At 40.0% G+C, this 26,225-nt stretch overlaps 1 protein-coding gene and 1 pseudogene across 1 annotated transcript; both read right to left on the bottom strand.

Annotated features, from left to right (window-relative positions):
• Positions 1–9,375: 9,375 nt before the first annotated feature.
• LOC149990012 (nucleoporin NUP42-like) lies at positions 9,376–15,890 on the bottom strand. Its single transcript, XM_090265718.1, has 5 exons — positions 15,803–15,890; positions 12,281–12,357; positions 11,434–11,520; positions 10,612–10,699; positions 9,376–9,964 (listed from the first exon to the last, which is right to left on the bottom strand). The coding sequence occupies exons 1-5, from the start codon at positions 15,888–15,890 to the stop codon at positions 9,396–9,398; spliced, it is 909 nt and encodes a 302-aa protein (XP_090121844.1). The 3' UTR covers positions 9,376–9,395.
• Positions 15,891–20,409: 4,519 nt separating this feature from the next.
• On the bottom strand, positions 20,410–22,864 carry LOC149990011 (perilipin-2 pseudogene; annotated as a pseudogene).
• Positions 22,865–26,225: the final 3,361 nt, after the last annotated feature.

Genomic DNA, 26,225 nt, shown 5'->3' with positions numbered 1-26,225 from the left:
ACCCCCCACCCCCCAGATGCAACATGATTATAGAAATAATTTCAATTCTGTCAAGAGAAAATTGCTGCCTCATCCAGGGTAAAGATGACCGACGTAAGCAATCTGCCATAGAGAGTGTGGCTGGACTCCACTAAGGGCATGACTATGTGCAGGGATTGGCATGGGTTTCTGTTGCTGGCAGATTGGGAATTCCACACTGGAAGTGGGTAGTTCAGAAGCTTTGGTGGAAAATTTGTACTTTTGTTACCCCTTCACCTAGGGTTATCCTATGGGAAGTTAATTTTCTCATGTATCCAAACTTGCACAGGCCTCAGAAAGACTGAGTGGATGCCTTTCACATGGTGGTGGCAGAAAAGCTCCAGGTCAGAAAAGAAGACATTCAGAGAGCTAGGAAGCAGTGTTGTCAGCTTACATCCGCAAGCAACTGGTGGCTGGAGCAATGGCCAGAGCAAAATGTTGAACTGAGAGGATATGAAGTAAGGCATACAAATCATCTGATCCCTTGACTCTTCAAGGCAATAGTCTTTGGGAATGCTATTTTGCTTTCAGTAAAATCAAAGAAGGCATGAGTGTAGAAGATTATATAAAATATCAAGGCTAGGAATTAGTCTCTTTGTGTCTAGGAAGAAATAAGAAGAGAAACTTTCTACTTTTGAATGGAAAATATTTTATGCTCCTGAGTGGACACCTAGTGTACAAGTATTTTAAAGACCTTGATACAGATTACTGAATGGTTTTAAAACATTATCAAAGCACATTTTGTTAAGAGTATCTATTTCACTGTATCTTTGATAACATTGGAAATAACCATTTTTAGTCTCGCAGTTTAACAGTTGATAAATGGTATATTTTACATTTGTAATCCCTTGATTACTAGCATGGTTATATTTTGAAAATGTATATACATTTATTCTTCTCTTGATGGCAAGTTTAAATCCTTTTCCCATTTTTTAAATCGGACTTCTTTATATCTAAAAACTTGTTGTGTCTAAGACCTCTTTATATATTAAGAAAACTAACCTATTGTTCATTATATACATTGCAAGTAATTTCCCACTTTTTCATTTGCCTATAATATTATGCTTTTAAATATTCAACCCTTTCCTATTTTTCCCGCTTTTTTGTAGTTTTTGTCAAAAACTGACATTTGAGTAATCTTTTTCAAATACACCTTTTTGGTTTTTACCAGACTTGTTGTTGAAAGCTAAACTAAATCTGCAAGTCACAGTTAGTTGTCACTTGTCTCTACTTATCTGTTATAATCTCCATTTGTTTAGCATCCCTTTTTTACAGTTAATGATAGAGATAGAAAGAGCTAAAAATTTACCCTGAAGAGCAAATGGACGATAACATTGCATTACTTATTATAACATATCTTTTCAGTGGCTCAAAACGATTTTATTTATCTCTCAACTTAGTAATGTGGAATATCCCAAGATTGTAAGTTTTTATTTTTCAAACTGTAGTTTGCAGACAGCATCGTCATCACTGAATCCATATCCGCGGAATCTCAGGCCCCCATACCAGAGACACGTAATTTAAGATCTACCTTTTAGGTCCTTTTAGGGTCCACACAAAGGTCCCTAGTAATGCATCTGTCCATTATTATTTGAATTATCATTTTAGATCCTGTTGTTTATTTTCAGGAAGACATAAAACTAACCAATTGATTTATCAGTTTCCTGGATTATGACACTTACAAAAATTAAAATTGTAGAATGTCATAACAGAAACCTATATTATTTGTGAATTTTCTCCACTCTCATTCCAATACTTTAATTTTAGTTGAAAACATGAATTGCCATCTGAGCTCTAGATCATTTTCATTTTTGATAATCACCATCAAACTTTGAGATTTTCAGCACCATATAGAGTAGTCAATAATGAACATTAAAGAAAGAAGAAAATATTTCATTTAGCTATACATATTCTAAGGAGTTGCATATAGTTTTATCATAATTACATTCATTAATTCATTAACACATGTATTTCCTATTTACTGTTGTACTAACGTACAAGCTCTGTGTTAGGTGCTGTTGGGGAAAAACAAAGACGACCAGGAGAAATAGATTAACAAGATTAATCCTTTATGGATGCTTGAAATATGCTGGACACTTTTCTGGCCACTTATGCTCTGCAGTCCTCAAAGCCACCATTTGAGGCCAGTGTTATTAGTAACTCAGTGGTATATAATTTGCATCAAGGCTAGAAAAGTTAAGTAAACTTCTCCAAGGTCACATAGCTAGTGAGTAGAAGGGCTGGAGTTCCAGCCATGCTTGACAAAATCCCAAGCTCTTATGTTATACTTGAGTGCCTGCTTTGATTCTATCGTAGATGGCAATTTTAAAAATTGATAATTTCATTGGTGTGTATTCAAGGTTTTTTCTCTTTCAAGTTTTAGATATGGATTTTGTACAGTTTTATTCGTATTGATGGTTCCTATCCAGTTTATTTCTAGTATTTTCAAAAAACATGAAGAAATACACCATGAAGGCATAAAGCTGTGTACTTTGACCCTGAAGCCAGTGAGAGACACATTCTAAATGAATAGGGTGAGCAGTGTTGAACAGTAATTGCTGGCTTCCTACTTCTTCCCTTTCAAAGAAAAGCTGTGGGTAACAACTTGTTATTATACACGGTAAAGGGCATAGTTTATATATTGTACTGAAAGCAAGGGCTATTATTTCTTTTCTTTTTTTTTTTTAATTACATTTTATTGTTTATGCTATTACGGTTGTCTCAATGTTTTCCCTTTTTTCCCCTTCTACTCAGCACCCTCCTCCATTCCCTCAGGCAATCCCCACACTTTTTGTCCATGTCTACGGGTCTTGCATATATTTTGTATCTATAATTCTGTTCCTGTTCTATTTGTTTATTTTGTTTTTCAGATTCAATTGTTAATGAATATGTCTTTATTGCCATTTTATTGTTCATATTTTTCCTGCTTCTTCCTCTTCCCCTTCTCCTTCTCCTTCTCTTTCTCCTTCTTCTCATGAAGAACCTTTAACATTTCATGTAATACTGGTTTGAGGGTGATAAATTACTTTAGCTTTCTCTTGTCTGGGAAGCTACTTATCTGTTCTTTGATTCTAAATTATGGCTTTCCTGGATAGAGTAATCTTGGTTGTGTGTCCTTGCTTTTCATCACTTTGAATACTTCTTGCCAGTCTCTTCTAGCCTGTAAAGTTCCTTCTGGGAAATCAGCTGACTGCCTTATGGGAGCACCTTTGTAAGTAACTCTCTTCTCTTACTGCTTGGGAGATTCTCTCTTTGTATTTAAACCTTGGCATTTTGATTATGATATGTCTTGGCATGGACCCCTTTGGGTTCATCTTATTTGGGACTCTGCACTTCCTGGACTTCTATGTTTATTTCCTTCACCAAGTTAGGGAAAATTTCTGCATTACTTTTTCAAATGCGTTTCCAATTTCTTTCTCTCTCTCTTCTCCTTTTGGCACCCCCATGATGTGAATGTTAGTATGCTGAGGCTTCTTACACTATCCTCATTCTTTTGGATTCTTTTCTTCTTGCTGTTCTGATTGGTTGTAAGAAGAATAAAATGATTTACTGAGAGAGAAGGAAACGTTTCTGTGTGTCTGTGTTTTGTGTGTGTGCATTCAAATACAACACGAGAAGTTGTATAAAATATAGTCTTAAAATTATTTTCAAAATATGTAGGAAAGTAAATATAACAATGAAGAACAATTAAGTAAATTTGATTAAAATACAAATGTGATGTGAGTCTATCCTTGAGGTAGCCTTTTTGGTTTACTATGATTCTATGAAATTTCAACTCTTTATTCTAAACAAGATATATGAAGAGTATGAAATATTTGCAACACAAATGACTTAGTAATTCTATGTAAGTTATTTCTAAGGCATCACACATTTTCTTTCAAATTGCAGCAGTGGGAAGGATGTGAAAGCATACTGGCAGTTGACTTCATGCCAGAAAAACTCCAGTTGACTCCTTGTGTTTAATCGCTTAATCTGAACGATTTCTCCACAGTAGTTTCAAAAATATGGTGCTAAGCCTTTTTCTTAAGGATAAAAACAAATTTTAACAGTCTATTCTAGTTGCACAAATTAGGATAAAGGGAATGTAAGCCGCATTGTGCAATAACAGCCAATGATAAATCTTTGAAACAAGCATTTTCAGTGGAAGAAATATCTCCCTCAGTGGGGCAAAAATTGATTGGTTCTTGGGGGAGAGAAAATCTCTCTTTTTGTATTTAAATCACAGATAAGCATACAGTACATCAACAAATACATAGCATATGTGTGATGTTTAAGTCTAATGGGACGTAGTAAGGGAAAAACTTATATAAAGGTAAAAACAATAAAGGCTGGGAAACATTGCTTTAAAGCATACTTCCTGTATTTCAGCAAGCGAGTCCCTCACATATTACGAGGCAAAGAGCATATGTTAAGCTCCTTTCTCAGCAGTATTCCTCCTGAAAGCCAGTGATAAAATGTATCATCTGTTGCTGGACTTTAGTAAGGATCCGGATATAAAATTATTGGCAATAAGGAACTTAAAACCCTTGTTCCTTCCCTAGGTCCTGTTTACTTTACAGCCTTTTCTTAAGGTAGTTGCATGTGTTCCATGACAAGAGGCCACACGGTGTGTGTTCTGTGAGTAAGAGAAGAGATGAGAAGGTATATAGGGAGACCCTTCATACACTATCCCCATTTACATTTCTTCTGTTATTTTCAAACATTGCAATCAAGTATAAGAGATTAAAACAGAAAGAAGCTGTTCACTTATTTCTTGATGGCGCTTGGTATCTTGAGGAACCTGAGGGTTTTCTGTAGGATATGCCCTAGAGGTTTGTGTTTCACCAGTTTACTCCTCTGACCTCATACTCTGCTGTGATCCCTCTGTTCATCTTTCAGCCCAGGAACCCCCTTCCACTGCAGAGCTTATCTTTCATCTCTCTGCAATTATCAAAAGATATTACTTTATTAAAACTTGTATGAATTTTATTCAATATTCATGCTTCCCAAGGGGTATGAGCATTATATTTGCCTCTAAGTAATTATGAAATGAATAGTGCTTGTTTTTCCTATTAAAAAATATTGCAGACATTATAAGTGAACTGTTTTCAGGAGAGCTCCTACTATACCTGAAATAATTTTATGTAGGTTAGTCTCTATTCTTTATTTTGCCTTACTTTAATGTCAAGCTAGCTTTTAAGAATTATTTCTCTCTCTAGCTTATGGTCTAAAATCTACAAACTATGAAAGGATAAAACATAGTACCCTTTTGTTTCTTTTCATCTCTTTCAAGTTGCTTTCTTATCTCTTCTTTATTCCTCTGGAATCTTTTTCCTGAAAGTTTTTTTTTTAGCAAAATTTCCTCTACTATACTCTTTTGAAAAGGGATCTTGTAATTCATATTTTATCCCAATCAATGAAGAGTTAGGGCCTAAACTCTGGGGAACTCCATTCTTATATTTCTAATTTTGATAAATGAAATGTTGGAGTAACCTCTGTTCCTCATTAACATGCAGATTTTTAAAATGTATAGAGGGAGAAATCTCTTATGGGTGAGAACAGAGGCATAGAAGCCTGTTTTCCTTTCTAAAACTCTATTCATTCGCTTGCCTTGTTGCTCTTTCCCTTTACGTTATTTTTGAATTGTCCAGATCACTGATTCAATGTTGTTAATACTTCCAATTTAGTTCTTTTCCTAAAACATTTGGAGGAAAAGGAAAATTCTATTTTAAAATTCAATAAAAATAATGCTTGGAAAGAGGACAGATTTGGAAAACTTAGAATTTTAAGATGACAATACTCTCCAAATTCAACTCAATTCCTGTAAGAATCACAGATGGTTTCTTTGTAAAAAAAATCAACAAACTGATTCTAATATTCATATGAAATTATAAAGGATCCAAAATAGCCAAAACAATCTTGAAAAAGCAAAACGGAGTTGGAAGACTCACACTCTCTGAGTTCAAAACTTACTGCAAAGCAACAGACGTAAAGACTGTGGTACTAGTATAAGGTAGATATATAGATCAATGGAATAGAATTGAGAGTTCAGAAATAAACCCATGTGTTTATGATCAACTGATATTTAACAAGAATGCCAAGATCATTCGGTGAAAGAAAGAAGGGCCTTTTCAACAAATAGTGCCGAGACAAGTGGATAGCCACATGCAAAGGAATGAAATTGGACCCTACCTCATATCATATAAAAATTAACTCAAAATGAATCAAAGACCTAATGTAAAATAAACAGCATAACATTCTTAGAGAAAAAAATAGGGATAATGCTGCGTATCTTTGGGTTTGTATAGATTTTTATATATGATAGCAAAGGCTTAGCAACACAAGAAAAACAAAAAATCAAATTTCACCAAAATTAAAACCTTTTTTTTTTTTTTTTTGCTTCAAAGGACACTAGCAATAAAGTGAAAAGACAACCCCCAAAATGGGAGAAAAATTTTGCAGATCATCTATCTGATAAGGGACTTGTGTCTACACTATATAACTCTGACAACTAAATCATAAAAACTAACAAAAATTAAAAATGAACAAAATACCCAAAAGGACCTGTCTCCAAATAAGATATAGAAATGGCCAGAAAACACCTGAAAAAAATATTGACGTCATTAGTCATCAGGGAAATGAATTCAAAATTACAAGATACTAGTTCATATCCATTTGGATAGCTATAATCCCAAAAGACTCTTACCAAGTGTCAGTGAGCCTGTAAAGATATTGGAACCCTCAGAAACTGTGGGAATCTGAAATGAGGCAGCCACTTTTGGAAAGCAGTCTGGCAGTTCCTAAAATAATTATACTAAGAGCTAACACATGATCTAGCAATTCCACTTCTAGGGATATACACAAGAGAAATGAAAAGACTTGTCCACACAAAACTTATACATGAATGTTTGTAGCAGCATTATTCATTACTGAAAGTGAGGAACAACCCAGATACCCATTAAATGTGGGAATGGATAAACAAAATGTGGTATGTCCACACAATGGGATATTATTTGACCATAAAAGGAAATGAAGTACTGACACATGATACAACATAAATGAATTTTAGAAACAGTGTAATAAGTTTAAAACGCCAGATACAAAAGGTCACATATTGCATGGTTCCATTTGTGTGAAATGTCACAGTAGGCAAATTTATAGACACTAATAAGTGGTTGCTGGACTGTATGGGAGAAGAGAAAAATGATAACTGAAGAGTACAAGATTTCTATTTGTGGTGATTAAAATGTGATAAAACTGACTGTGGATGTGGTTTCACATGTCTGTGGATGTACTGAAAGCCACTGAACTGGGATGTTTTGATAGTATATATGGGGATTATATCTGTGAATAAGTTTGTTTTTTACAAAATTCAATAAGAGGTAGTTTCTTAGAAGCTAGATACAGTGTGGAATCTAAAACAGTTTCAATCAGCATTTCTCGCTTTGCGTCATCATATCCATTGTTCTATCTAGAACTCTGAATGGATCTCTGTACGACTGATCCGTTGGAGTTTCATAGTCAGACCCTCGTTCTCATTTCACATTTAAATATGTGAAAACCTCTCAGCCTGTGAGCTACGCAGAGCCAGCAGTGGGCCTTAGGAGGCCTGGAAGGTGTGCTGGTCCCCTGGGTCCCTCCCAGACACCATCCCAGTCTGGTCTGTAACTGTGTCTCCATTTGTATCCAGCGCTGCTCCTCCCGCAGGAAATAGGAAGAGCAAGGCTTTCTCCTCCAGTCTCACGGGCTCCAAGTGCCCTGGCACGGGGGCAGCAGCCGCCCCTGTCCTGGCTGCCCAGCGGTGCCCTGAGCAAGACAGGGTGGCTGCCAGCACACGGAGGGGCCCTCCCTCCTGCCCCAGCCCCTCCCACTGTGCATTTTCCCTTTTGCCCCTGGGACGCTGTGGTCGCTGTGGTCGGTGAGGGAGGATGGAGCATGGATGGCCATTGGCCAAGGAGTGGAGAGCCAAGGGCGGCAGGCGGTAGCCCTGCCTCTGTCTCAGAGGGTGACCCGGGTCGGGTCGCCTGCTGGAAGGCTTCTCTCCGCTGCTTCTGCTCGCCCCCCCTCCCACCCCCCCGCCCAGGAGTTCCCAGCTGGACCAGTAGGAACTGGAGCAGCTGTGGCGTTCGCTGTCCCCGTGTTTGGGGCTGGTGCTTGTCCTCAGATGCCCTTGTTTGGATTCCTGGGGGTAGGGTGACTGCAGAGTGACTGCAGAGGGCTTCAAGGAGGAGGTGACACTTGAGCTGGCCTTGAAAACTGGGTGTCTGTAGCTGCTACAAGGATGAGGCTCTGTAGGGGGGGCTCCCACTGTCCCCCAGCTATTCTAGGTCCCTGCTGCCCAGCCTGGGAGCGGTGTCCTGGGTCTGCCCAGCACTGGCATCCCCCGGGGCCTCACTCTGCTGCGTGAAGCATCAGGTTGGGCGCAGCCCAGGACCCTCTGAGACCTGGGTTCAAGTCTGGCCTCACCCGGCTGGCGACTCCTCCTCTGGGCCCGTTTCCTCCTCTATAAAGAGGGGTTTCCGACAGAGCACAGAGGTGTACAGAGGGGGCCAAAGCTCTCAGCCCAGCTCAGTGGACGGAGCCCCCACGCCCCACTGTGGGGTCTTCTTCTCTCCCTGGACACCCTCACTTTGGGCATTTTGGCTCTTTGATGCCCGGGCCTGTAGCCTCCCTGGGAATGACCCGCCCCTTACCTGTGCCCCGAGACGGAACGCAGAGAAGCCCAGTGCACGGAGTGGGCACTCGGGGCCAGACCCTGGGCTCAGGCGCCAGCACGCAGCATGTGGGTGGGAGGAGCCCTGCAGCGAGAAAAGCTTTGTGTCCAGCCAGGGCAAGCGCCCCCCACTCCGCCGCCCCCAGCCTGGATAAGCTCCCTGCGGGGGGCCCTCCGACACCCCGTGCCCTCTGCATCTCTCTCCAGTGTCCTGTAGCTGCTACGACTGTTTTGGTTTCTGCCAAAGAGAAAGAATAAGAAACGCGGCCGCAGACGGAGGCAGGCTGGGCCGTGGGTGCCTGGAGCGCCCGCCAGGATTGCGGGTGGAGGCACCCAAACGAGGGGCCCGCCCGCCGGCCACGGGCTGGGAAGCCTCTGTGCCGCTGTGTGGTGGGGTGCATTTGTGTAAGGATAAAGTAAATGTTTTTGGCACCCCTGCTTCTTGTCCCTCCCCCTGCGCCAGGGAGTAGGTGTGTTAAAAATAATTATTAAACTTTAGGCCACAGGAAAAAAAAAATAGTCAAGCTCAAGAAAAAATGATGGATTTCAAACTCCTCAGTTTATTATTGAAAGCTCTATTCCTTATAAATAAATATGTATATATGATACACATGTGTATGTATCTGCTTTTATATGAACCACTCAAAATAATTTCATAAGTCATTCTTTATTTAAAATTGTTCTTTCAGATATTCAGAAATTCCACAGGTGGGGGCTTCACTGGAATTTTCCCCAGAGTAAATTTCTTGGACTGAAACTGCTCTCGTTCTTCTGCCGTTAGTTGATGCTTGGGCGTGAATAATTCATTAACTGTTGTCGTGCTACCATTTGAGACAGGGACAGAGGTAGATGGGCTGCTGTTTCCAAAACTGTCACTGAATGACTTGGAACAAGTAGTGTCAGGTTGGGAGCCTGGATCTCCAACGCCAGCCACCGACCTGCCATTTGTGAAGGCTGGGGCCCCCGCAGCTCCAGCAGGGCCTGCTGCCGTGGGAGCTGGGAAGCCTGGAGCCCCGGGCGCGCCAGAACCTGCAGCTGCTGGGGTTTTGAACGATAACGAAGCAGCAGATGTGATTTCAGGTTTCCCAAATCCAGGCACCGGAGTAGAAGTAGTGACGGCAGGACCGGGAAAGGGAACAGCTCCAAATGCTGGCGTGTTCCCGAACACAGAAGGGCTTCCAGAAGGGGCACTGGCAAATCCAGAGCTTGTTTTAAAACTAAAATTTTGAGCATTATCACTCATGCTGTTATTCACTGGAAAACCTACAAATAAACCAGAAAAAGAAAAAAAAACCTATTACAGTCAGAAATGTGGCCATGTTAATCCCCACTTTTTCCCCCCTCATTTTCCCCTTATTCCCGCCATGTTTGGATGTTGGAAAGAGATTACAAGGGAGAAAAGTAAAAACGAGAAGCTAGAGCAAACCCACTGTCTTCCTGCTACACTGACCTCACTTGCCCCGTGATTTACCTTCACTCAATGAGGCGGCTTTGAAAAGCCTCAGGGATTAGCGAGCGCTCTTACACTTCTGGCTTGTGCACGCCCCGCCCCCCATCTCACTGGAGCTGTCACTTGCGGAGGACACTATGCTGTTATACAGTGACAAGAAAGTCCTCAAAGGTGCTGCTACCACAGCTATAAAAGTCTTGAAAAGCCACTCCTAAAATATACTTCTAAAGCTTGAGCCATAGGGCCTTTCAGAGAACAGCCCAGCCCATTCTGGCCCCCCTTTCACTAAGGCTTGATGAATCAAATTCTCTCAAGCTCCATTATGGAAGGCGGTCGAATCTGCAAGGCTGACTTAAAATGGTGCTTAACATCCCTTCAGGTTTTGCAACTTGAAACCTATAAAACCCTGTTTTTCCAAATCAGTGAAGTCCTGCATTACTTTATCACTTACCTGGGCATCCAAATGCTGCTGTTTGCCTACTCCCAGATCCAGATGTAGAGGGTGCTGGATTTAGTCCATTCTCAGTATCAGCAGAGAGCTATAAGAAAGGGCACATAATAAAGTACCTGCTGAAAAATTCTCAAGTACCTTTCTATATATGTACTTCAGAGCCAAATTAAAAATTTAAAGTATGTACTTAAAAACGTGACATGTTTAACATAGAAAAATGCCCACAATAGGAATACAGACAGAAAAAAGTACACCAGCCTCAGAGATTAAGAGTTAATGGCTGATGAATTACGGTTTTAATTTTAGTTATGCTTTTAAATTTTTCCTAGCCCTGGCTAGTGTGGCTCAGTGGATTGAGTGCCGGCCTGAAAACCAAATGGTCGCCGGTTCGATTCCTGGTCAGGGCACGTGCCTGGATTGTGGGCCACATCCCCGGGTAGGGGCGTTGTAAGAGGCAACTGACCAATCTCTCTCTTGCACATTGATGTTCCTCTCCCTTCCCCTCTTGCTAAAAAAAGTAAACAAAACCTTTAAAATTTTTTGTTTTCTAAATTTCAATGAATACATACTAAAATGAGAAAAATAATTTTTAATAACACATTTCAGTATCTATAGGCCGACCTACATGTTTTCTTAAAGATTTTATTTATTTTCTTTTAGAGAGAGAGGAACGGAGGGAGAAAGAGAGGGAGAGAAACATCCATACCAGCCAGGGCTTGACAGAAAATTTTAAGTCCGCTTTCCAAATTGAAAGTAAAATTCTTGCAAAAAAAGCAATACATAAGGAAGACACTTCCCTTCAGCAAACTTTCAGGTACTCACCAAAGCTGTTTTAGGTGATGTGTTTAGACTTTTCAGTTCATTTACCCTGTCCCTCCACCGATTTCTTAACCGTTGGGTGAAATTTAGCTGGAGAGAGAAGACAGAAAAATAATGAGTCAATATCGAGTGTTTATTTTCATCTCTCAAACAACTTCACATCTTTGTCAAAATTACAGAAAGTTTATGAAACATTTTTACGGGCCATCGCTTGTAAAGTTCGCATTGACCCGCCCCTGTTTGCCAAAGATATTCCAGATCTAGTCCCCTCTGCCAGTTCTCCAGCTCCTTGAATCACCCGGTTCAGAAGCACAAGTACCTGGCGGCACACAGTTAGTTGTATTTGGGTGGGAGAAGAGCGTGTGTGCCAGTTAGAACGCATGATCATGACTGTAGACAACAACAAAAGAGTTTGTCATTTCCTTTAGCACAAACTTCCTCAAGCTGAGCTTTTTAATTTTTGATATTTGACATGTGAGAATGTTAATCTATAGAATCGACTTCTTTGTTCAACTTTTTTTTTCTAACATTCATCACAGTGTCTGCACCTAAGAGATGCTCTCTAAGTGTTTGCCAACTGATGAAAGGGTTTGATTTCCGGGACCGATTGTTGGGAGAGTTCGTAATGAAATAGTGACATTCCTAGTTACTACGGTCAAAGTATATTATCACCATTTTGGATAACCAATCAATTTCCAATGAAGTAATTTAGAAAATAAAAATAGCCTTGTCTTGAAAATAACTGTAGCCCTCACCCACTTTACCAAAACAAGCAAGCCTCTAAATATGGAGAAGATAGTAATTCACAGCTAATCTGTTATTGAGGTAGATGAATAGGAAACAAACTTACATAATGATGTAAGTTGTTGCTGGTTAAGCAGTTATGGTATTCAAGTCTCAGCTCCTCTGGTGGAATGTCAGTGAAACCTGAAGGGAGAAATCAATTGGAATCTTTAAAATAAATGCCAATATTTTTGATAGAATAGTAAAGCTAAAGGGGCGAGACAAGAAAGTGCACTAATGTTGATATTAGAAAATTTTCATAATCATAAGGAAAAAATTAGAATAAAATGTAGTTGGTTATTATCTTTGAAGGGGAAATTCTTTTTCTACATATAAATGGAGAGGAAGAACTAACAGAAAAAGAAAGTTGACTACATATACATTCAAATTTCTATGTAGAAAAATACTCTCTATGTCAAACTATAATAAGCAAAGTTAAAACGCAGATGATAAGCTGGGAAAACCAGAATGGCGACATGACAGGAGAAGAACTAATGTTAACATATTAAGAGTTCTTACAAATCACTGAGAAGAATAAGTTAATATGAGCAAAAACAACAAACAGCCAACTCACAAAAATTTCAAATAGCCAATAAATAAATGAAGTAAAAAAGTGCAATTTAAAAATACAACTGAAAATTAAGATAAAAGCCTTTACTTATCAGACTGGCAAAAATTAAAAGTGAATATTATTTACTGGCTTTAAGAATTTGGCGAAGCTCGGTGGGACTGAGCATTGGCCTGCGAACCAAGTGTTGCTGGTTGGATTCCCACTCAGGACACATGACTAGGTTGCACGTCAGGTCCCCAGTTGGGGGCGCGAGTGAGAGGCAACCACACAGTGATGTTTCTCTCCCTCTCTTTCTCCAAAAGTAAATAAACAAACAAACAAAGAAATAATTAAAAAAAAAAAAAAAAAAAAAAGAATTTGGTTAAGTGGCTCTGACCAGCGTGGCTCAGCTTGTCGGGCATTGTCCCACAGAGTGAAAGGTCGCCAGTTCGATTCCCAATCGGGGAACATGCCTGGACTACAGGCCTGGTCCCCAGTTGGGGCATGTGTGAGAGGCAGCCAATTGATATTTCTCTCACACATTGATGTTTCCCTCTTCTATCCGCCCACCCCCCCAAAAAATCAATACAAGAAATCTTTTAATAAAATAAAAGAAAAAATGTGGTGAAGTGGACAGTCTCCTAAACTGCCATTGAGGGGACTAAAAATGTACAACTCTTACAGGAGGAAAATTGTCATTAAGCATCAATTGCCACAGAAATGTTCACACCTTCTGATCTTAATAGCATTGCTAGGATTTAACCTCAGGAAATAATCAGATGCATTGAGTCTGTTGCAATATACCGCCTGGGTGTAGTAGAGGACGAAAACCTGTTCTCGCACAGATATGTAGCTGGAAAAGAATGATGTTAACGGCCTTTTCAGATAGTTTGGAATATTCTTCTTTGACGTCACACCAGAACTTGACAGGTGGTAGTTTCTAAAAGTTTAGCTCCAATGTCGACTCAAACTTTTTGTACTATCACATTCAATTCACTGGATAATTTTGCACTTCGAATGGACTTTTTAGGTATGTATAATTTTGCAACGTTACAGATTAAATATTTGGAAAATACTGGTTCACTGAGTTATCGAGAACTCCCAAACACGGCCAAATGGTCTTTTACAATATCAAAATATTCATATTTGTTAATGTCACTATCCATCTCATCAGAAGAGACTTTATGTATCGAGAAGTTATCAAGCTCACATGAGAAAAAAATTTCTCCATCATCTAATATTCACTTGAAAGCTTGCATTTTATCATTGTCAGTTGTTCTCTATGAAGTAACGGGCTCCCTTCATTTATTTTTAAAGAAAACGTCACCAAATACTTAAGTCAAAATAACCGTAGTTGCCACTTATTCTTTCATTAGCCATTGTTCTGTGGGGGAAAAAAGTGGCTGGTTCAGCTCCCAAGTCAAACGAGCACACCAGGACTTTCCCTTCCAATACCCATCACACTTGAGTTCATGCGGCAGAAACAACTTTGTGTGTGCTTCCCATTTGGTCACACAGTATAGTAAAAAAGGTTTGCACTCAGAGGTCAGGAGCTAATAAAATTAAAAACTTCTACCATTTCATTTCGGACATAATCTTAAGCCAAAAGGAACATTAACCTTTTTCATTGACTACTGTTAGACTTTGTGACTACGGTTTATTGTTTCTAGCTTGATTTACACTAAGATATAAGGGGCTTTACTCATCGATTTTTTTGCTTCAACTGTGCAAATGTCAACACAGTGAAAATGGCAACTCGTGCATTAGGATTATTATGAAAAGATTTTTGAACTCGTACAGCTCCTGCAAGGGGCTCAGGAACAGGGTTGCCAAATTGAGCAAATAATAATACAGGATGCCCAGTTCAATTTGAATTTCAGACACACACACTTGTAGTATAAATATGTCACCAATGTTACATGGGTTATTCATATGCTAAAACATTATTCTTTGTTTACCTAAAATTGAAGCTTCACTGGGCACCCCATATTTTATCCGGCAACCCAACCAACATAGGGATCTACGTCCCACACTTGGGAGGAACTGCTTTAGGGCATTCGACAGGCATTAGGTTCAATGCTGAACTGATTTGACAAGGCTAATACGTCTTTATTTTCTTTACAGAAAAATCACCAGCTGGAGTTCTCTTATTTCCTTGTTTTACTTATTGTCTCCTTCCCTCAAGAACATAAGCGTCATAAGGGAGGGATCTTGCCTATCTTGCTCACCAACATATCCCCAGCACTTACAATAGGGCCTGGCACTAAAGAAATTCGGTGAGGATCTGTTGAATGAGTACCGAAGCAACTGAGGAGCGGTGTGATGCAAATGCTTGCAGAGAATGAGCAGGCAGAGCTGAGACAGAGTACAGATGCCAGAGTTCTGAGGGAGTGCAAGGACTGTCATCCGCTAGGAGCCTGCTATTCACTCAGGACCAGCCAGGTGGGCTTAGCAGTGTGGCAGTTTAGGTTGCAGCCCAGAAGGAGCTTTAGAAACTCTAGACAAAAGGAAATGGGAAGGGAAGGAGTAATTCTACAGAAGTGTTATCCCTGCAGCCCAGCTAAAGCTCCTGACCTTCAAACATTATCTCCAGGATAGGCCTTCACATGCTTTATGAAAAACAACTACCCTTAAAAGGAAAGACAGGGAAGAAAGAGCAAGCAGAATCAGACAGCTAAGGCCTTCGTGGCAGGCAGGATATGACTCTTCTATTCACCGCAGGCAGCCAAGAGGTTCTGAAGGGGTACCTATGGAGAGCCAAGAGAGTAGAGCCTCTGCTTGGGCTTACAGAATTAGAACTGTGGTGGGTCCTGATGTTACTATTTTCTCATGAGAACCACATATCTTAAAAGAACTATACCTTTCAACCTCAATCTCCGAATCATGAAGTTCTGCTGCAATGCTCAGGCACTTTAAAGAATGTCCAACCTCTCCTAACTACAGCTAAGTTCGTGGTTCATTTTTTTATTTGGCAGGGTCTCGCTTTTAGAGAATGAGAGTTGTAAAACGTAGTTTAAAAATGTACAATTTCTCAGTTACCTGAAACGCTAGATACGTTTCCCCCTGGTGAATAAACGGAGAACGGCCACTGACCAGAGGACTCCCAAACGGCCACATCTTTTCCCATTTCGTCCCTGACAAAGAAAAAGAAAATAGTTTTCATCTGCTTATTAAAATTTATCTTTTTCTCATTTTCAATGATTGAAATGTTAAATTGTAGTAAATATATAATTTTAGGTTTCTCGTTATGTTTTCTCAAGTGTCCTTTAAAGCAGAAGTTACAGAACTATAAACTACATTTCATGTGATAGATACAATATTAAAGAAGTTCATAATTTTGCTTTTGCAGTACACGGAACCATTCGCTAATTCATTTCATTGAGAACAACTGTGTCATACATAGATTAAAGAACTAAGATATAATAAAATACACAACACAACTTTAATGGTTTTTGTTCATTACCATCCACATCAATGAGTATTTAACTGGGAAAGACAGGAAGCACTCCGTAATACAGAAACATCACATTTTTAGAGAACATTTTGTCTAATTCTCACATTTTGCAAACGGGTGAAGAGACCCACAGCCATGCAGTTCATTGGTTGGCAAAGCTGTGGATAGTATCTGCTCTAAACTAAATCCCCTCCTATGCCGTCCAGAATGCTATGATTAATAAAATCACAGATACTACAGAGAATCTATACTCAATTTAGGGTTTCTGTAACATCAAATATAGGAAGAACGGGTTCATTTGTTTCTTTTCTTCTTTTGAAACGTCAGTAGTATATGGTACATGGCTCAAAATGTTTACTACTGACCGACTTCTAATTTATGGAAGTAAAAGACCAACAAATACCTATATTGATGTTCTGTCCTAGAAGCCAGGAGCCGAGGGAAGTTACAGAGAGCCAGGCACCGTTTTGGTACCAGTCACAAATTCTACTACAGATGTTCTCGAGAAATGATAAGGAATTTACTCTACAATAACGAAGGGAACCAAATGAAACCAATTTGAATGAGGCAAATGAAGTAAAAGTTTTAGAAAGAAAAATAGGAGATGATATGTGACCTCTAAGATCACAAGTTGCTTTAAATTACCTCATCCTTTTTAAAGGTCTCATAACTTACAACAGATTTAATTAAGCAGGACTACCTTACAAAGCTATTCACAATACAGCGTTATCAACACAGTGGAAAAAGCACACTGAGCTCTGAGAAGACACTGTACTGATACGGAAAGATGACGCATTTTTAAGCGAAATAAGATCTAGTATGATATGTATTACACCCATTATATTACGTGTATATATGCGCGCAAAACGTGGTTACCTCTGAGGGATAGGATCACGGGTACTTTCTGCTCATTCCGATTTTTAGGTAATGTATTACTTCTTTTCGAAAAGCAAGCGAATGGGTAACTTTTCTGAGGGCTTTCACTTACAGGAATTCGTTTTCGTCTTTCGGTGCGTAAGAGCTGGGTGAAGAAGCAAATGGGTTCTGAGGTGCTCCAAATGCCCTGTTCCCGTCAGTTGAAGCTCCGGAATCGGAAGAACCGGAAGATGACTTCCCTTGCTCTCGGCTGCCCGCGCACCCTGTAGATTGGGACAAGCTGGATGCTTTGATACTACTGGAGTATCTCTGGCTCGTGGCATTGCGCCCACGTCTGGCACGACCTGGAATAAACAATAAAACAAAACAATTTTACCGGCAATTCATCTTTTAAACCTCTGAAAACATCATTATATTTTGCTTATGCCATACACACATTATGCAAAGATCCAGCACTTCCACTTACGGAAAGTCACAAAACTCTTCATTCTGACTTACATAGTTCAGTGTAATATCAACAGATCGCATAATGGCCTAACTGCATTTCTGTTTAACAAGATTGAGGGGACTGTTAGCTCTAGAAAAATAATGATGTGTTGCTAAGTTCAGCTGACATAGGCTTATTAAGTGAATAACTGCTTGATGGTGGAGTGGATGGAAGGCATATATCCTAAATCATGAATTCCTTCAGGATCAAAAGCTCTCTTTCTCAGTCTTGGCTTTCCCACTGGGCCCGATATAGTAATAACCTCTGAAAGATGGGGAGTGTATGAAAAAGTCTGTTGAGCATAAACAATTAGATTCCACCTTCTGTCCTTGAATAGATGCTGAAATCTATTTCAGTCTTCCCTTTCGGAAAACACATACCCATGGATCTTTCAGGGGGAGATTATAAAGGGAATTCACATGTGAATAATGCATTTGAGTTTCTCTATTACGAGCATATTACTAATGTTTCATAACCACCAAAATGAGCCAACAAGACTATCCTTTCTGTCTCCAGTTATCACTTGAACTGTCTCAACTACTCATCATTTTCTAGTGGGGTCTAAGATAATTCACCTTGTTTCTCACTGAATTGGAGATATTCCATTAAGTGTAATAACAAGTGGAGTGATGGGAAATATACTCCTTATGAAAACTGATCTCCCAACTCTAAAACTACTTACTAAAACCAAAGAGAAAAGGCAGCAGATAGCTGAACCAGATCCCTCAAGTAGGGATTAATAGCATTCTCTTATTCTAAAGCTTTAAATCCGTTGGGGAATGACACAGCTGAAGAAATTCACGTCATCTTTTGAAGACAGCTATGGGCCTTCACACTTATTAATGCCAGAAGCATTCGCTTGCTGCAGGTAGCTAAATAACTGTTTCTTTGACACAGTTCATTACACATTTTCCCTCAGTTAACCTATCCACTCATCGTTTATTTTCTAATCACTACATTTAGTGAGTCTCCACAGAATGTCAACTATGACATCCCGTGGTTAGTGGAAGTCCATTCACATTTACCCGACGCCGAGCCCTCATTTTTGGTTTGCGATATTTCCTTAGACCTAGTGTGGTAATGCACACAGACTGTCCTCAAGAAGAGGCAACAGGTGTGAAGCCACAGTGCGACTATCCCAAGGCTGAAAGGGCGGGAGAGTGCGTCGGGGGGAGCCAGCATCCTGCGACACCTTTCAGGACGAAGTTCCAATTCTAAGAAAAGAAAACTCCATCTTACCTTTGAAGTCTTAAGTGTTGTATTCTGCTTTCGTGTCTTACCTCTCTTCGAAGACAGCGCTTTTCGCACCATCCACAGGGTCTCCCAAAGAACAGCCCAGCCCATTCTGGCCCCCCTTTCACTGAGGCTTGATGAATCAAATTCTCTCAAGCTCCATTATGGAAGGCGGTCGAATCTGCAAGGCTGACTTAAAATGGTGCTTAACATCCCTTCAGGTTTTGCAACTTGAAACCTATAAAACCCTGTTTTTCCAAATCAGTGAAGTCCTGCATTACTTTATCACTTACCTGGGCATCCAAATGCTGCTGTTTGCCTACTCCCAGATCCAGATGTAGAGGGTGCTGGATTTAGTCCATTCTCAGTATCAGCAGAGAGCTATAAGAAAGGGCACATAAAAAAGTACCTGCTGAAAAATTCTCAAGTACCTTTCTATATATGTACTTCAGAGCCAAATTAAAAATTTAAAGTATGTACTTAAAAACGTGACATGTTTAACATAGAAAAATGCCCACAATAGGAATACAGACAGAAAAAAGTACACCAGCCTCAAAGATTAAGAGTTAATGGCTGATGAATTACGGTTTTAATTTTAGTTATGCTTTTAAATTTTTCCTAGCCCTGGCTAGTGTGGCTCGGTGGATTGAGTGCCGGCCTGAAAACCAAATGGTCGCCGGTTCGATTCCCGGTCAGGGCACGTGCCTGGATTGTGGGCCACATCCCCGGGTAGGGGCATTGTAAGAGGCAACTGACCAATCTCTCTCTTGCACATTGATGTTCCTCTCCCTTCCCCTCTTGCTAAAAAAAGTAAACAAAACCTTTAAAATTTTTTGTTTTCTAAATTTCAATGAATACATACTAAAATGAGAAAAATAATTTTTAATAACACATTTCAGTATCTATAGGCCGACCTACATGTTTTCTTAAAGATTTTATTTATTTTCTTTTAGAGAGAGAGGAACGGAGGGAGAAAGAGAGGGAGAGAAACATCCATACCAGCCAGGGCTTGACAGAAAATTTTAAGTTTGCTTTCCAAATTGAAAGTAAAATTCTTGCAAAAAAAGCAATAGATAAGAAAGACACTTCCATTCAGCAAACTTTCAGGTACTCACCAAAGCTGTTTTAGGTGATGTGTTTAGACTTTTCAGTTCATTTACCCTATTCCTCTACTGATTTTTTTTTTTCCTGTAATGAATTTTATTGAATACACCAAAGACAATCCTTTATGAAAAAAACAAAATACAAAAAACTAAATTTGTATAAGCATGCATGTGTGACAAACCAGTGATCAGGCCTGCTGAGACCAAACCGGGGCAGACCCAGTTCAGACAACAGCCCACATGAAGGTGCTTTTATTCAATGCAAACAGACAGCAACAGTGGCAACAGAATGAGACCACAAATGCAACGTAACATTTTGTGACCTCTGACTAGGCTCTGACCAGTCTATCATTCTTTTCTTACCAGCCACATAAGACAAAGAACTCATCTGTTAATGTCAGAAACTTTAAAGATCTTAGTCCAGTTGGAAACAACTACAATGAAGAGACCTTTTTTCTAGCCAGCTATTTCCCCAATTCCAAGTTGTCTAGCAGGTTAATTTCAACATAATAGAAGGTGTCATCTGGCTGCACCATGCACTGGTGAAAGGGACAGGATTAATGTGGTTTGTGCTCAAGCTGCTGGGCCTCCTGACTGGTTGTGTCCTTCTCTGCACCTCGATCCTCAGTTTTCTTAGACTCGGTTATCTGAGGATAAAAGGGACCTACCAGCCAGGTGAGGCGTGTGTTGTTAACAAGATAATCCATCACATCATCTAAAGACTCTTTCATTTTCTGCAGCTGCCCCTTGCTAGAAGTAAGGAAGCCGTCAGACACTTCTTTAAAGGACGCAGCATTGCAGAACACGGAGTAGATGTCTCCAGCCATCACCCCCAAGTGACTGGCCTGATCTTGGATATTCTGTGGTAACCCCTGGATGTTGGACAGGAGAGTGGAGGACGTGGTCTGCAGCTGCTGAGTCAGGTTTCGGGCAATAGCAAGAGTACGTGACTCAATGTGCTCGGCACAGTGTGATTCATCAGTATCATCGTAGCCAATGCTTCTCTTCCACTCCACCCAGGACAGGTAGAGCTTGTCCTGAGCACCCTGAATTCTCTGGTTGGCACTATGCACATTCTCCCTGGCAAATTCAATCAGGTTAACAGTGGAATGAAGCTGAGAAATGGTCTCTTGGCTTTTCTGCTTAGCTTCTTTCACTCTGCTGAGAGCCTGCTGGTAGGCACATGAGCGGAGCTTGGTAGACAGAGACCCCAGCCTAATATAATAACTTGGCTTCTGGAGAGTGTCAAATCCTTCGACTTTTTCTGCTTCTTTTTCTAGTTCTTCCTCAGTGAGAGGGAGGTATTGGTCTACCAGCAGCTCTGATGTGGTGAGTGCATTTTCTACTCCACTGCTCACCAGCTGCATCATCCGACTCCCCATGACTGTGTTAATACTGCCATTGACCACAGACTTGGTCTTCTCTACACTGCCAGTCATTGCTCCTTTAGTCTTGTCCATCACCCCAGTGATCATGCTGGCCACAGAATCCTTGGCCCGGGTCACAGTTGTTGTCACAGCATCCTTTGCCCCAGTCACTGCTCCTTTAGTCTTGTCCATCACCCCAGTGATTGTGCTGGCCACAGAACCTTTGGCCCCGGTCACAGTCATCGTCACAGCACCTTTGGCATTGGCAACAACCTGATTTGTTGGCTGGTTCAGAATAGGCAGTCTCTCCTCAATCCTGTCCAGCCCCCTACAGGCATAGGTATTGGCAACAGCAATTTGTGGCTCTAGCTTCTGGATGATGGGCAGAGCGCTCATTACAGCCAGCGACGTGATGGTCTTCACACCCTTCTCCGCGATCTCACACACAGACTTCAAATAAGGATACTGATCCTTTGTAGTGACATAGGCCGAGGACACGAGGTCATATGTGGAGCTGACCAACGGTAGGTTGGCCACCCTAGTCACCACACTCGGCTGTGGATCAACTGCAGCTGATACCATTTTTCTTCCTGGAGAGAGAAGAAATCGATTGACAGCAGCTCAGAGGGGAAGATCCGGTAGCCCTACACGCCGAGCTCTAGCAACACTTTATCACTTACCTGGGGACCCAAATGCTGCTGTTTGCCTACTCCCAGATCCAGATGTAGAGGGTGCTGGATTTAGTCCATTCTCTGTATCATCAGAGAGCTATAAGAAAGGGCACATAAAAAAGTACCTGCTGAAAAATTCTCAAGTACCTTTCTATATATGTACTTTAGAGCCAAATTAAAAATTTAAAGTATTTACTTAAAAACGTGACATGTTTAACATAGAAAAATGCCCACAATAGGAATACAGACAGAAAAAAGTACACCAGCCTCAAAGATTAAGAGTTAATGGCTGATGAATTACGGTTTTAATTTTAGTTATGCTTTTAAATTTTTCCTAGCCCTGGCTAGTGTGGCTCGGTGGATTGAGTGCCGGCCTGAAAACCAAATGGTCGCCGGTTCGATTCCCGGTCAGGGCACGTGCCTCGATTGTGGGCCACATCCCCGGGTAGGGGCATTGTAAGAGGCAACTGACCAATCTCTCTCTTGCACATTGATGTTCCTCTCCCTTCCCCTCTCGCTAAAAAGTAAACAAAACCTTTAAAATTTTTTGTTTTCTAAATTTCAATGAATACATACTAAAATGAGAAAAATAATTTTTAATAACACATTTCAGTATCTATAGGCCGACCTACATGTTTTCTTAAAGATTTTATTTATTTTCTTTTAGAGAGAGAGGAACGGAGGGAGAAAGAGAGGGAGAGAAACATCCATACCAGCCAGGGCTTGACAGAAAATTTTAAGTTTGCTTTCCAAATTGAAAGTAAAATTCTTGCAAAAAAAGCAATAGATAAGAAAGACACTTCCCTTCAGCAAACTTTCAGGTACTCACCAAAGCTGTTTTAGGTGATGTGTTTAGACTTTTCAGTTCATTTACCCTGTTCCTCCACTGATTTCTTAACCGTTGGGTGGAATTTAGCTGGAGAGAGAAGACAGAAAAATAACGAGTCAATATCGAGTGTTTATTTTCATCTCTCAAACAACTTCACATCTTTGCCAAAATTACAGAAAGTTTATGAAACATTTTTACGGCCCATCGCTTGTAAAGTTCGCATTGACCCGCCCCTGTTTGCCAAAGATATTCCAGCTCTAGTCCCCTCTGCCTGTTCTCCAGCTCCTTGAATCACCCGGTTCAGAAGCACAAGTACCTGGCGGCACACAGTTAGTTGTATTTGGGTGGGAGAAGAGCGAGTGTGCCAGTTAAAACGCATGATCATGACTGTAGACAACAACAAAAGAGTTTGTCATTTCCTTTAGCACAAACTTCCTCAAGCTGAGCTTTTTAATTTTTGATATTTGACATGTGAGAATGTTAATCTATATAATCGACTGCTTTGTTTAACTTTGTTTTTCTAACATTCATCACAGTGTCTGCACCTAAGAGATGCTCTCTAAGTGTTTGCCAACTGATGAAAGGGTTTGATTTCCGGGACCGATTGTTGGGAGAGTTCGTAATGAAATAGTGACATTCCTAGTTACTACGGTCAAAGTACATTATCACCATTTTGGATAACCAATCAATTTCCAATAAAGTAATTTAGAAAATAAAAATAGCCTTGTCTTGAAAATAACTGTAGCCCTCACCCACTTTACCAAAACAAGCAAGCCTCTAAATATGGAGAAGATAGTAATTCACAGCTAATCTGTTATTGAGGTAGATGAATAGGAAACAAACTTACATAACGTTGTAAGTTGTTGCTGGCTAAGCAGTTATGGTATTCAAGTCTCAGCTCCTCTGGTGAAATGTCAGTGAAACCTGAAGGGAGAAATCAATTGGAATCTTTAAAATAAATGCCAATATTTTTGATAGAATAGTAAAGCTAAAGGGGCGAGACAAGAAAGTGCACTAATGTTGATATTAGAAAATTTTCATAATCATAAGGAAAAAATTAGAATAAAATGTAGTTGGTTATTATCTTTGAAGGGGAAATTCTTTTTCTAAATATAAATGGAGAGGAAGAACTAACAGAAAAAGAAAGTTGACTACGTATACATTCAAATTTCTATGTAGAAAAATACTCTCTATGTCAAACCATAATAAGCAAAATTAAAACGCAGATGATAAGCTGGGAAAACCAGAATGGCGACATGACAGGAGAAGAACTAATGTTAACATATTAAGAGTTCTTACAAATCACTGAGAAGAATAAGTTAATATGAGCAAAAACAACAAACAGCCAACTCACAAAAATTTCAAATAGCCAATAAATAAGGGAAGTAAAAAAGTTCAATTTAAAAATACAACTGAAAATTAAGATAAAAGCCTTTACTTATCAGACTGGCAAAAATTAAAAGTGAATATTATTTATTGGCCTTAAGAATTTGGCGAAGCTCGGTGGGACTGAGCATTGGCCTGCGAACCAAGTGTTGCTGGTTGGATTCCCACTCAGGGCACATGACTAGGTTGCACGTCAGGTCCCCAGTTGGGGGCGCGAGTGAGAGGCAACCACACAGTGATGTTTCTCTCCCTCTCTTTCTCCAAAAGTAAATAAATAAACAAACAAACAAAGAAATAATTAAAAAAAAAAAAAAAAAAAAGAATTTGGTTAAGTGGCTCTGACCAGCGTGGCTCAGCTTGTCGGGCATTGTCCCACAGAGTGAAAGGTCGCCAGTTCGATTCCCAATCGGGGAACATGCCTGGACTACAGGCCTGGTCCCCAGTTGGGGCATGTGTGAGAGGCAGCCAATTGACATTTCTCTCACACATTGATGTTTCCCTCTTCTATCCGCCCACCCCCCCAAAAAATCAATACAAGAAATCTTTTAATAAAATAAAAGAAAAAATGTGGTGAAGTGGACAGTCTCCTAAACTGCCATTGAGGGGACTAAAAATGTACAACTCTTACAGGAGGAAAATTGTCATTAAGCATCAATTGCCACAGAAATGTTCACACCTTCTGATCTTAATAGCATTGCTAGGATTTAACCTCAGGAAATAATCAGATGCATTGAGTCTGTTGCAATATACCGCCTGGGTGTAGTAGAGGACGAAAACCTGTTCTCGCACAGATATGTAGCTGGAAAAGAATGATGTTAACGATAGTTTTCAGATAGTTTGGAATATTCTTCTTTGACGTCACACCAGAACTTGACAGGTGGTAGTTTCTAAAAGTTTAGCTCCAATGTCGACTCAAACTTTTTGTACTATCACATTCAATTCACTGGATAATTTTGCACTTCGAATGGACTTTTTAGGTATGTATAATTTTGCAACGTTACAGATTAAATATTTGGAAAATACTGGTTCACTGAGTTATCGAGAACTCCCAAACACGGCCAAATGGTCTTTTACAATATCAAAATATTCATATTTGTTAATGTCACTATCCATCTCATCAGAAGAGACTTTATGTATCGAGAAGTTATCAAGCTCACATGAGAAAAAAATTTCTCCATCATCTAATATTCACTTGAAAGCTTGCATTTTATCATTGTCAGTTGTTCTCTATGAAGTAACGGGCTCCCTTCATTTATTTTTAAAGAAAACGTCACCAAATACTTAAGTCAAAATAACCGTAGTTGCCACTTATTCTTTCATTAGCCATTGTTCTGTGGGGGAAAAAAGTGGCTGGTTCAGCTCCCAAGTCAAACGAGCACACCAGGACTTTCCCTTCCAATACCCATCGCACTTGAGTTCATGTGGCAGAAACAACTTTGTGTGTGCTTCCCATTTGGTCACACAGTATAGTAAAAAAGGTTTGCACTCAGAGGTCAAGATCTCATGAAATTAAAAACTTCTACCATTTCATTTCGGACATAATCTTAAGCCAAAATGACATTAATCTTTTTCATTGACTACTGTTAGACTTTGTGACTACGGTTTATTGTTTCTAGCTTGATTTACACTAAGATATAAGGGGCTTTACTCATCGATTTTTTTGCTTCAACTGTGCAAATGTCAACACAGTGAAAATGGCAACTCGTGCATTAGGATTATTATGAAAAGATTTTTGAACTCGTACAGCTCCTGCAAGGGGCTCAGGAACAGGGTTGCCAAATTGAGCAAATAATAATACAGGATGCCCAGTTCAATTTGAATTTCAGACACACACACTTGTAGTATAAATATGTCACCAATGTTACATGGGTTATTCATATGCTAAAACATTATTCTTTGTTTACCTAAAATTGAAGCTTCACTGGGCACCCCATATTTTATCCGGCAACCCGACATAGGGATCTACGTCCCACACTTGGGAGGAACTGCTTTAGGGCATTCGACAGGCATTAGGTTCAATGCTGAACTGATTTGACAAGGCTAATACGTCTTTATT

This window comes from Furipterus horrens, unplaced genomic scaffold, assembly GCF_987537825.1.
Source record: "Furipterus horrens unplaced genomic scaffold, mFurHor1.1.pri manual_scaffold_42, whole genome shotgun sequence".
NCBI classification, from domain to species: Eukaryota; Metazoa; Chordata; class Mammalia; order Chiroptera; family Furipteridae; genus Furipterus; species Furipterus horrens.
The sequence above is the reverse complement of the archived record's forward strand: the minus strand, read 5'-3'. Positions and strand labels throughout refer to the sequence as shown.

What these genes read in the sequence shown, in the direction of transcription:
- LOC149990012 (XM_090265718.1), bottom strand. Translation starts at nt 15,890, where the DNA reads ATGGGAAAAGATGTGGCCGTTTGGGAGTCCTCTGGTCAGTGGCCGTTC. An exon ending in GCAACAACTTACATCATTAT is followed by an intron (nt 11,521 to 12,280) that starts GTAAGTTTGTTT and finishes TTCTCTCTCCAG; the next exon opens with CTAAATTTCACCCAACGGTT. An exon ending in AGCAGCATTTGGATGCCCAG is followed by an intron (nt 9,965 to 10,611) that starts GTAAGTGATAAA and finishes TAGGTTTTCCAG; the next exon opens with TGAATAACAGCATGAGTGAT.